The 13203-nt window shown below is 43.5% G+C and overlaps 1 protein-coding gene across 2 annotated transcripts in view; it reads right to left on the bottom strand.

The window, feature by feature from the left end:
- Positions 1-13203, bottom strand: part of cep112 (centrosomal protein 112) — a 133763-nt gene that overhangs the window by 15960 nt on the left and 104600 nt on the right. For both annotated transcript variants that reach the window (XR_012596791.1, XM_074656745.1), the window contains exon 23: positions 12657-12806. Coding sequence is in view for 1 of the 2 variants with exons in the window: in XM_074656745.1 (XP_074512846.1) it covers positions 12657-12806 (150 nt within the window). In the remaining variant the exon portion in view is untranslated. The remainder of the gene's footprint in view (positions 1-12656; positions 12807-13203) is intronic.

The raw sequence follows: 13203 nt of genomic DNA, 5'->3' as shown, positions 1-13203 counted from the left end.
TAGACAGAAAGTATTATTTTGGCGGAATGAACCCTTAATGCTGAATCAGCATTCCCACAATAATGTGAATGCTAGCACTAGTTAAGTCAAAGTTAGCTGTGCTAAGTTTGTAAATAACTGAAAAGGTTAGTTTGGATGTATACTCCCGCGTTCTGCACAGTAAAATGACTGTTTTGTGAATTGAGTCTGGTCTGGTCTTGAATATATTGCAATATAACGGCTTCAGTTACTGTCGGAAAGTGCGCTCTGGCGGCGAAGTAAATCGGCCGTGGACGGGAGCAGCAGAAAAATGCATTTTAGCCATCTAAAAGAAAAGTGTATGCTATATTTAGAATATTTTCACTGCTTTACCTTGCACAGTCAGACAGCCCTTTTCTGATTGGGGGACTGAAGCAGTTATATTGCGGTCTTCAAGACCAGACCAGACTCCATCATTTTAGCTCGAGGAACACAGCAGTTTGCTGGTCTACCGCTGCATCGATCGGTTAGTCTGTGTTATTGTGTGACTTTCGGCTCTGAACTAACGTGGCGTCCACACAGCAGTACATTGTTCCTGTCTGCTTCTCCAAACAGGGAGCGTGCCGACCGCCATCTAACTTACTGTATGTAACGTTACTACACTGACTACGATGTATATATACCGTAAATGCAGCAGCAGCATCATCCAGAAACATACGTCAGGCCACGTGGGAAAGGTTTTAGAAGGACTTAGAAGGCATTTTGATGCTAAAACATGCATACGTTGACCAAAATGTTCGGATTTGAATTCATAAGGAACACCACTGGGAAGCCACAGGATGATATAAAAACCTAAAAAAACTAAAATAATGGACCCACCCTTTAATCCAATCTCAGATGATCATGAATTTGTAAATATGGCTGACATATACAGTAATTTCTCAAAGCATTTATGAGTAATAATGAGAGGCTCTTTATCATTGATCCCTCATTTTCTCAGTCTGTCTTAAATCTGTACTGTATACACACGTAAACACAAGATGCTGGCTGTTTCTATGGTATTTAGTGTGTGAAAGTGCATGAACGGCCGTGTGTAGAGTGATCCTGCTAAAGTGTCTCCAGATGCTCTGGGCGATATGGTCTTTATCAGTCATGCAGAGTGGGATCATTGTGAACAGGCCAGGAAGAGGGGGGGAAATTAGAGTTCCTTAGGGAGAGATGGAGGGATGGGGGTGTGGAGGAGAGAAGCTGCAGAATGAAAGAGAAAGGTACATGAAAAAGTAAACAAAATGCAAAGCCTGGGAAGATAAGAGAGGAGGAGGAGGAGTATGTCAGGAAGAGAAGAAGAGAAAGCTCAGAGAGGTGAGACAGCGAGATACTGAGGAAGACGGGAGGGACGTGAAGGAGAGAAACACGTGGCCGGAGTGAAGAGATGGTCCCACAGTCGGGGAGCTTGAAGGCCTCTCTCACCTCTCCTCCATCAGCAATGTGCCTCTGCCTTTCATTCCAAACTTTGGCTCAAAGGATTAGCGAGGCACACGCGCACGCAAGCAGCCAACAAACACACCGCTCAGAGCGATTCATGCAGGTGTAGGCATGCATTAATATTAACAGCAAAAGTTCTGAAAAATGCGAGTGCTACACTCAGTCAAATGAGTGTGCAATCCCAGTGTTAGTACACACACACAAACACACAGGCGCACAGACACACCGATGCCTGAGTCATCTTTCCTGGGTGGTCCTCCTGCGCAGATAAGGCAAGCATGTTTCCCTAGGGTGAAGTAAAAGCAACAGAGGGCAGGGAAAAAAAAGCAAAGAAGAAAGAAGGGAGGGAATAGTGGGAGGAGGAAAAAAGGCCAGGGGCCTCTTTAAACTTGGTGTTTTGTTAGGAGCCGAGCTGCTCTTCATGTGCGGCGGGGCCTTCTATTTGCAGCGTGCTGTCAGAAGTTTCTCCCAAAGTCTGGATTAAAGAGATCCTCTAATGACACTGAGGCTGGACGACTTCAGACAGCAGCGAAAAACCTCACACTGCACCGCCTCCAGCCAAGGACGCACACACACACACACACACACACACACACACACACACACACACACACACACACACACACACACACACACACACACTCACTGACAAGCAAAAGGGTAAGAACAGATACGTACACAAGGGGCACGAAGCACACAGACATATAAGCAAAGACACAGTATGTGGACTGCGCCCACACACACACACACACACACACCAGCTTTAGTAGAACAAGGCGGTGTGTGCATGTACGTCTACTGATCTAATAGTAAATAATAAAGGAGGTGCTAACCTCAAGGAGAGGTGGATGGCCAGAGAGATGAGCACAGACTCTCTTTTATCTGCACTTTTATCAAAGGATTGTGGGAAAGGTAAAGAAGTGAGTGTAAGAGAGAAGCTGTAGGAGGAGGAGGAGGAGGAGAGAGGTCTCCCTCCTGAGGTGTTAGAGAAGTGAAACTTCTGCTTTTGCTTTGCTGTCTGCGTGTACGAATAAAAAGATGTGGTTTAGCAAGTCGACCAGGACAGCCCCTCTGAAAGATACCGCAGATATTAGTATGAATCGACTTGCTTTCAGTGCTTTGATGCGTTTCAGCACTTCAGCAGTGAGAGGATACGGTGATGGCGGCAGCAGCAAAACTCTCCCGAACGGCAAACGGAACAGTTATCTCGTCTACTGCAATATGCACACACGTCGGCACGGTTACGGAGGCGCCTTTCCTAGTACTGATGAAAATAGTAAGACAATTGCCGCGGTAATGAAGACATGTTGCAACCGAGCTATGCCCACGGGGGGAACACACTGTTCTCTATCTTTTCCGTCTCTGTCTCTTTCAGCTGCTGTGAGCTACAGTAGAAAGAGAATAGGAAACAACTCTGAAATATGCACCATATGCCCTGTGTGTACTTGTGTGGGCTCACATACATATATTCTGTTTATCAAATAGCGTGGCATTTAATGGATGTAAAGTTCAGCAAAACTTGCAAATGCAATTTAGCAGCCTAAAAACTCTCGTCTTTAAAAATAAAATATAAAACACAGATCCCGGTTTTATTTCAGGATTGAATGTTCAGGTTGTTAACAGAAAGGAAGTCACTGATGTCACACAAGTTGCCATGAATATTAGCAGGCAACAACAACATGTCTCCATGTATACATGTATACAACACATCTTACTGAGAGTATTTTACTGTATTAGAGTCTTGAAACCTGTTGACTGCTGCTTGCATTAAAGTGTCATTTACATCACAAAAATCAAAAAGCTGTTACAGTATTTAAACCTGTGAATGAGTCACTTTAGAGAGCTGAAGTCACCTCTGCAGCTTTATGCAAATTTCATCAGTTTTAGCTAATTTTTGGGTTTTCTAGCCGCCTTTTTTGAATGACGGATACAGACAACCGTGACCTGCTGGTGTGGAGAGTTATTTCATTTCACGCAGGCGCAGGACGTACGTGGTAGTTAGCCGTTGGCTGTAGTCTTTGCGGTGTGTTCGAGTGCAGCTTTTTGGCTGAGACAAAGACGACGTGAGGCGACGCAACAGACGGCCTTCGTCGTCGCTAGTTCTTTGAAGTCGTTTTGGTGTGTCTGGGCCTTAACAAGAACTAAAAGCACTTGTAGGCACAGAGAAAGCTCGGATTACAACACACACACAGAGGGTAGCCATTACTCCACTATATCTTTACACAGCAAAGAGTTGTTTGATCCTACATTAATGCTCTGAATATCGTACAGAGCACCGTTAACTACAGGACTATTAATGTACCACTTCTGTCCAACCTCCACAGCCTGGATGTGAAACTGCTTTGTGGAGTAAAAACCCATCAGAAATGATACACTAGTTTAAGATTTAAACCATCAAACTCTATGATTCTTTGCGTTGTAATCAGAAGAAATAACAACAAACACACAATACTGTAACAGTGGAATTTCAGCAAGGAAACGTAGCACAAAGCTAGCAAGTGATATGAGGAATTGAGGCTTACTGTTGGCCCCGTGCATGCAGACGATAATGCGATCGAAACATGAGGATTTAATAATAATGGAGATTTAGGAAAATCAAGTTGATTGAGAAGTTGAGAAAACTTCATTGAAAAATTTAAGTTTTGTATATCATAACCTTTAATTTAATGCCATTTGCTGACTATATTTTCAACACAATCAGTTCTATGGGATCTGATTGACATATTTCTTGGAGAAAGCGCTTAAATAGTGAAATCTGTTGCATAAATTACAGTGTTATATACAAGAGAGGTGCCATGGCAGCTTGACTATACTTCTGCCTACAGCCCGGGAAGCACAAGACATTATGCCGTCACGGTTGCTTTGTACTTCAGCATTAGGCCTGTGGTTTAATGAGTACTTTCCGTTTGTTGTCCGAGAACGGAGCATGGTCTCTATGAGCTGTTCTACTTCCCACGTTCCCTTGTTGCATCCTGGAATGTTATCTCTCTCCTACTTCCACCTCCTCTGATATGCGGATCAAACACTGCCGGGAATCTGCCCACAGCCGGGAAAGTCATCAATCAGCCAACGCCAGGCACACATGTAGAGCTGTACACACACCAACGTATACATGGACATGAAGGCAGATGGGTGCTCACAACACAGATACATAAAGAGAGCCAGAGAGTGAAAGAGAAAGAGAGAGAAACTTGCCTTCACATAATAGATATACAGATCCAAGGTGAGACATTTCTAGCGGACACCAATGCTAATATAAAGGAGAAAACAGGCCTGAACTGGAGGTTGGAGTGAAGCTTCACTGACAGCACCGCAGTCTCCTCACTCCTTTTAAGATTTAAGACCACAATGGCCACATAAGCCCCTTATGGACTGAACCCAGGATTCCACAAAATAGTTATCATTTTAGCTATAACTGAGCAAACACACTGACTTTGTGAATTACACTAGACCAGTGGTTATCAACCTATTTTCCTTGAAGCTCCCTCTACTTGTATCTAAGAAAAGCTGAGGCCCCCGCTCCATATTTTTTGACGTCATTACCCTTAAAAAATTGACAAATCCTTGAACAAAGTCCTCAATCTGAATAAGGTGATTCAGTGTGGCTAAACACCAACAAATATGGACTGAAGCAGAATATTTAGTTAGATAAAAACATGATGTGAATTGTAAAATGATTACATATATCTATTTTCAAAACATTTTGACTTTACAACGCTCTGGAGTTTTTGGAAATGTTTGGATCAAACAAGTCTGAAACAATCCTATGCAGCCGCCACTGGAATCTAATTCTACAAATAGTATGACACTAATAATATCAGTGTAGCCTATAGTGTGAACTTTATCTGCAAGTGCCTTTCTTTAAGGTGGCTAAAATCTGTTTTTCTGCCTTCCACATCCACAGCAGTACATTGCTTTGCTCTGGTGTTGGAGCTCCTTTCTGTTTCTCGATGCTGGAGGCGTGCCGACCTTCATCTGCTGTAAGTAATACACCTACTATGAATGAGTACCTCATACAACCCCACTTCAAAACACCCAAACTACTCCTTTAATACGCCAGAGGCACTGTTTTGGTTTATTGGACAGGCAAACCAAAGATTTGTCTGAAGGTTAAAACAGTCTGCACAGAGACTGAAGTGTTGATTCTCAGTGAGATTGGTAGTAATACTCCATCCATTTGATTCAATGTTAATATTGGAAACATGTCTTAATTCACCTTTAAGTAAAAAATGAACTGTGAAAGTAGGAATACATGCCCACACACACACACACGCACACGCACACACACACAGAAAAAAAGAAAGTGGAAGAAACACAGATGGTTTAAACTTCAGTAAACAAATGCGCAGTTCAAGGTTGACACGGAGAACATGGATGTGTTGAAGGACATGGACAGACACACGAACAGAGAAGACAAACGCACACACACGCACACACACACACACACACACACACACACACACACACACACACAACAATTGAAGCAGCTCTTTGCTTCTGCAACAGAGGGTATCCAGCACACCTGTTCTTGATCCACTGCTGCCATTCCTTCCCACAGGCAAAGTCATCCTTTCAACCCCCTCAGAAACTAATGCATATATAACACCAGAACTACAGACAAACTGCAGCTGCTACAACGAGCCCCCCTTGAATGTGTGCATGTTTGTGTGGCCGTGTGTGTGTGTGCGCGCGCACACAGGAGCCTTCGTTACTGGTATGCATGCATAAAAACAAAAGAGATCACATGGACTCCATCTAAATTTGACAAAGAAATGCACACCCCACACTGTCAAACGTGTACAAAGAACAGTGCACCTCATATATTCACTGTCATCCTCAAACAGAGTGAGACAATGGTCACTGTTGCATTATGTAATGTGTCTGCTGTCACTTCACCCAGAGGACACTATAACAGGACCTTCTCTTTGACTAGAAGTTACTGCATGATGGGCCTGGATCAAAAACGTCCTATGTGTGTGTGTGTTTGTGTGGGTATGTGTGTGAAAACACTGAGCGTATGTGGGTGTATGTTAGAGAATGCAACACTATTGAAAGAGACAAGGGCACTAACTCAAAGCTGTGTTTGTGTGCAAGTTGGAGGCAAAGATAGATAAAGACTTGGTGGGAAAAATGGGCGAGAGAGAGAGATAGCATATGTAGGCCTATGTATAAGAATGAGACATAACACGCTCAGTTGTGTGTGTGTGTGCGTGCGAGCTCGTGTGCGCGCGCATGGCGGCATTCGGCAGGCAGAAAGACAGGAAGCACTGCTGTGGGGAGCAGGAACAGCGGTGCTGATCAAAGCCCAGGCGGGTGACACTATGGGCGGAGTGCCATTGTTTATTCACCAGCCACCTCTCCCTTTTGGCAGGGCGAGGTGAGCATGTGTGCTTGTGTATGTGTGCGGAGAGACAGCAGAGTTTGAGACAGAAAGAGTTCGAAGATACAGAGTTGGAGAGAGAGAGAGAGAGAGAGAGAGAGAGAGAGAGAGAGGAGACAAGGCCTGTGTGTGTGTGTGTGTGTCTTTGTACCTTTCTCTTGGCAGGCTAATGTGGGCTTGAGTTCTCTCAGATTTGGCAGCTGCACATTTCAGGCGAAAACACTGCCTGTGCACACGGCCACACAAGCACACATCATGTGCTAAAGTAATCCCAATAACCTCGAGATTAAACTTCACATTCACCTCAACCCCCTGCGTCTCATCAAAGAACAAAATAAAAAACATCCACAAATGGAGACACTTTACCAGGATAGCACATGTAGGGAAACAGATGACATCAGGAAGGTGAATAATCCTCTCACCCAAACGCTGGCTGCGTCCCAATGCGCTACACTGGCTTCCTCTATATTGGTTCCCATTCCCCTTTACCTGATATGAATAGACTGGACACATGAAAGCAAATACAACGCTTTCATCTTGCTTTCACCTTCCACAGTCCTTTGACACCGGCCTGGTTCCAGTGCATTATAACTGCCCACTCCTGCCTTGCCCACTATGAGATAATTGGTAGCCTAAATATAACTGACTCCGTGTGAAAGATCCTTCACAGGAAACAAAGACAGGAAGTAAGGTGAAACATTGGAAGGGTAATTTACATAACCTCAGCTTCTCTTTATTTACAATCCAAAGTGTGACACCGCAACTTCCTGTTCCTGATGGACGGATGTGTTTACGTTTAGTCCACATAGCATATTGTTGAATCTCACAACCATTCAATCTGTATATGAACCATAGATATCAGAAGTGGACGTAGTCACCGTGACGTCACCCATTGGTTTGTGGACTGCCGTTTTGAAGCCTCGAGTTTGGCATTTTGGCTGTCGCCATCTTGGTTATTTGCAACCAGAAGTGACACGAGAGGGTGGAGCTCTTTGGAGGCACACTGCGAAAGAGTTAAAGTTGTAAGACGAAAACACGGAGAACTCCCAGACCGGACAACGCCGTGGTAGCGACCTGTCAATCACAAGGTTAGCCACGCTCTAAAGCATCCTCTGCTTTATGGTCTATCTGACTCTAAATGGGATCATAATTTACTAAATGAACATCATGCTGTATTGAAGAAGACTTGAAACTAGCGACTGAGACCATAAACTCATGTTTACAATGTTTACTGAGGTAATAAATCAAGAGAAGTAGACTAATTTTCTCATAGACTTCTATACAATCAGACTTCTTTTTGCAACCAGAGGAGTCGCCCCCTGCTGGCTGTTAGAGAGAATGCAAGTTTAAGGCACTTCTGCATCGGCTTCACTTTTCAGACCCGGAGGTTGCCCTCTGATATGAACCAAAAAAAACAAAAACAATGAGCTAAAAGTGTCTAAAACCTGCAGAGCTGGGTTCATCGGTACAAGAAGCCCCTTCACATAAAAAAAAGATCTTTCTTTCAATGTTATTATAAAAAAAAAAAAAACTTGTATAAGTTCACATCAGAAAGCCAAAACAGAAAAGCTACTTGGTGCCCTACAATCGGGCATCGCACTAACCAGCCTGTGCACTTCACGTCTGCAATGTTTTGCGACACACACTTTTTGATATTTAGTATATTTCCTGTGCTGCAGGGATGATGTATTTGTGTAGGCCAACCAGGAAGTTAGCATCGCCCTGGTTCCCCTCGACAAGAAGCCAATAGGATCTATCCATTGGGTTTTGGATTATTGCAGAAAATAAGCTCTGTGGCAAACAAACGTTTATGATACTTACACGTTTTGTTCTGCAAGATAATCTCCACAATTTTTACGATATTTGAAGTGTAAAGCGGTCGTATGACTTCATGTCACCTCCCCTAAGCTGAAGGCGGATGTGTCAGCATGATGACGTTTAGTAGTCTCATTTAGCCGCTTGTTAGGCACCGCCTTTTTGAAGACACGTACAAGCTTCAAAATTCACAAGTGGGATATTTACTGATGTATTTTAGACAGAATAAAACGTTAAAATCTCTTCAGCTTGTTTTAACCACAGACCTTATTTCAGGCATCATTGACTTCCAGATGACGGAACCAGAAGTGCTAACATGCTAACTAATTTCCGGGTTTTAGGAGTAATTCTCTATTCTCTCTGGACTCTATTCAAACTGAGAAGGGCCAGCAATGCAAGCGTCCCTGTCTGTGACAACACGCCAAGCCGGCACACACTCAGGCGCTCATGCCTAAATGTACCCACACAAAAATACTCCTCCACCTAAACGTCACTTATACATAAAAACCCCAGATAATGAGCATACTTAACTGTACTACAGTTGTTCTAAAAAAAGGCCTTTACGAGATACAAAGGTCTCTGCAGTTAACACCCACATTTAAGAAGTCACAAGTACAGTAGAGCCACAGAGGGAGCTAAATTCGGGCAAGAAAAGGCAGAACGGGGCTGGCGAGGAAAAAAAAAAAGGGACATCTGATCCGGTGCAGCATGCATTCAGAACAACTGTTTTGGGATTATCCCAATTCAAATGCGCGGCTAACTTTGATGTTATTTTCTTCCCCTCCCATTGTCTGAAGCCCCTCGCTCTCTTCATAATCCGAGCCCTTTGAAGTGAGCAGCATGGAAACAATGTCAGCAGGCGACACACTCCCTCGATGGCCCACTGACAGCTCTCCGCCATTTCTTTCTTCCCTTGTCCTTCTGTTTGCTGTCTCAATCCTCACACTTCCTCCATCCTTTTGTTGGCTCTCCCTCTCTCTCCTCCTCTCTTCCTCTTCATTGTGTACCATCTCCTCTCCCTTTTCTTTCAAGTTTACACCAACTATTTATCCACTTTCTGTCTCTTTATTTTGGTGTTTGACCGATCTCACCTTCCTCTCCCTCACTGATTCTCTTCTCCCACTCACGTCTGGCCCTTAATAAGCAATTCAACCATTAATTGGAGTCTCATTAGTGTGTGGTTAATACAGGGGGGGATCGTAATAATGAGGACACAGATAATGGAAACAGAAAGCCTTTGTCTGCTCCCAACACAGATGCCAAGGCCTGTGTCTTGTTACACAGCCAGGGGAGACGGCGTGTGTGTGTTGTGTCATGGTACAGTTAGATTACAACAACAGAGCTACTGTATGGACAAGTTTAGCCAGAGTCAGTGTCACCAAGTCTCCCTAGGAAACACCATGACATGACAAACATTTCATGTAAATGATGGTAAATAAATGATGAATTATCTAAGTGTGTATAACTGCGTTATAGAATAATGTTTCTGTAGTTTTTGTCCTCCATTTAGGTCGCTTTCACACTTAACCCGTTTGGTTCGGTTAAAACAAACTCAAGTCCGTTTACCTGGTTAGTACGGTTCGTATGTGCTGGTGTGAAAGCTCATTCAAACTCTGGTGCAGACCAAACAACCGAACCAAGACCGCCTGGAAAGATGACGTCGGTTTGTGGTGTGAAAGCAAACGAAACAACCGCAGGATTTTATGATAGCAAACATGTGATTTTAGCACGATTTCAAATGCTAACTACAAATAAATCCATCTGCTGATCGTCAAATCTGTTCAGGAAGCTATCTTATTGATCTGTATTTAAGGCCATGTATATATGCTAGGGCTGTCAATCAATTAAAATATTTAATCACATTTTTTTTATCTGTTCAAAATGTACCTTAAAGGGAGATTTGTCAAGTATTTAATACACTTATCAACATGGGAGTGGGCAAATGTGCTGCTTTTTGCAAATGTATGTCTATATTTATTACTGGAAATCAATTACCAACACAAAACGATGACAAATATTGTCCAGGAACCCTCACAGCTACTGCATTTAGCATAAAACAATATGCTCAAATCATAACATGGCAAACTCAACTACCAGGGCCTGGAGGGAGAGGCTCACAGATCTGACTATATGAGGCAGCTGCAAACCACAAACAGACAAGGTTGTGTTTGGAAGCATGTCCTGAGCCCAGACACAACAACTCTTTATTTAGTGGGCCACACCCAATCAACTGCCACTGTGTCCCAGGCTGGTTGCTAAGGCAAGAGGCAGAATAAAAGATCCTGTGAGTCCAAAAGAGAAATCTGCACAAGAAACGTTGTTTTATCTACATTTTAAAACAGGGTTGCACTGTACGTAAGACAGTTACAGGCATGACAGCAGTGTTTTATAGCTTACTTCAGCTACCTATGGCATGTTAAATGACCACTTTTACTTATATAGTGTCTCAGTTATTTCACAGTGGCACATCAAAGTCAAACATGGACTAATATCTAAATTATATCAGCTATTATTGCTCTTCGTGTGAAGTTTAATCAGGACAATAAACCGGTGAGAAATAAAAAGGTTAATGCTCGCGGTGAAAGAGAATGACAGTCCTGATATATAGAGAGGCTCTGACTAAAGAAGTGGGGTGCAGCAGACAGATTTATAAGGTTCAGCCAGACACAGAGCACACAAGCCACTTAAAGACACTGTGGAGTTTGCAGCTCGCCATAAAAATGACAGAGCGCATGCATACAAACTGTGACCGTGCTCTAACAAAAGAAAAGAGACCCGTGTCTAGTCCATAAAAGTCAAATCCAGACAAGGCTTTTTTTAAAGGATGTAGTTTACGGACGGACGCCCCCCCCCTGTTCTCTAAGTCTAAAGGTTTGCCTCTGCAGATGAACACTACAGAGACCACTGACACAGGGCAGGAAGTATATAAGACTGTCGGGAGATTAAGGAGATCGGAAGAAAAAAGAGAAACTGATAAAATGGCAAAGACCTTGAAGAAAGCTGGTGCAGATGCTGCCAGTGGTACCGTTTTTAATCCCCTACATTACAGCTGATCGTCTATTTACATGTACTGAAGTAAAAAGAGTTAAAGGGGCTACATATGGGATTGGGAGCATTTCTATTGCCTCTCAACAGCTCTCAAAATTGCGACGGCGAGCCGGCTGCTCGCAGCTAAAGGAGTCCCTGCTTGAGTATTTCTTCTCTCTCTCACTGAGGGCCCTTCAACAACATGACAATGGCACCGCTGTGCTCGGAAACCCGTTATTTTCAATGGCTTGCACCAGGCCAAGGCGGCTTTTCGCTGTGTCGAGCTAAGCCCAACTTCAGGGAACCGCGCACTGTGATGTGCGAGCAAACCACGTTGTATCGCGAGCAGCTCTCTTCTGTCAAGAAACAACATTAGGTGTAGCTGTATTGTTGTACAGGTGGAAAGAGAAGGGCTTATACACGCGATACAGCGCCAGAAACTGGTTGAGATAACGAAAAAGGAGTGAAAATATGTGATAAATTGGGAGAAATACGGGAGAATCGTGACCCTGGGAGGAAACTGGGAGAGGGCAATGAAAAATGGGAGTCTCCTGAGAAATCAGGAGGGTTGGCAAGTATAGATTAACGTGACTGATTTTGTGCTTTTCCCCCCAACGTGAAAAAGTCAGAAAAGTTATCTTTCTTTTCTCACAAAATTGAGACGTGCTGCTCTGATTCATTGCTGCAAATCAGCATAGATTGTGATCAATCAATCATTATCAACCGCTGAGCTGAATCAGACAGAGCAGCACCACTGCTCTTTTTGCCCTGGAAGTTTTTATTATATTTCCTAAAAGTGTAATTATGTCCTCGGGGTTGATCTTTATTTCAGGTATAGTGCCTCGGCTACAATATGCTGCAGCAAACTCTGATAATAAGTAATATTGCTCTGTTCTCCTCACCTACAGATACCCCTACTGTCATTTTGTTTCTCATATCATCAATGTTGATAGATGCAGTTATTAAGTATGATTAAGTGGTCAACACTGACCTTGTTGGCCCAATCGGCATGGTGAGTTATCGTCCTCCTCTCCTCATCCCATCGAACATTAGACTCCTCCAGCTGCTTCTCCATCGCCTGCTGCAGACGAACAGCCTCCTCCTTTGAGTCACATACGGATGTCTGCAGCTCCGCAATTAGCTACAGGTGAGAAGAGGAGACAGGAAAAAAAATGAATGCTTGAATTTAGATCTTGATTTGTCGAGGATTGACAGATGGACAACAGTAGCTCAGTCTCTGGGGACTTGGCCTGGATTGACTCGACCCTGCATGGACCGAGTACGGAGTGTGGACTAGTAGCTGGAGAGATGCCAGTTTGCCTCCCGCAGAGGTGTCCTCGAGCAAGGCACCGAAGCCACCGACTGCTCAGGGCATCATCCTGTGAGGCGGACCCTTCACTCTGACATCTCTCCATACATAATGCATGTGTATAGATCCTGTTTGTTTATAATAACAGAGTGAAAAAAGTTGAAAAAGTTGAAGTTATATTGACTTTTTCTATGTTTATGTTTGAAACAAGTGACACTAAAATAATCAA

This window comes from Sebastes fasciatus, chromosome 13 (assembly GCF_043250625.1).
Source record: "Sebastes fasciatus isolate fSebFas1 chromosome 13, fSebFas1.pri, whole genome shotgun sequence".
Taxonomy (NCBI): Eukaryota; Metazoa; Chordata; class Actinopteri; order Perciformes; family Sebastidae; genus Sebastes; species Sebastes fasciatus.
The sequence above is the reverse complement of the archived record's forward strand: the minus strand, read 5'-3'. Positions and strand labels throughout refer to the sequence as shown.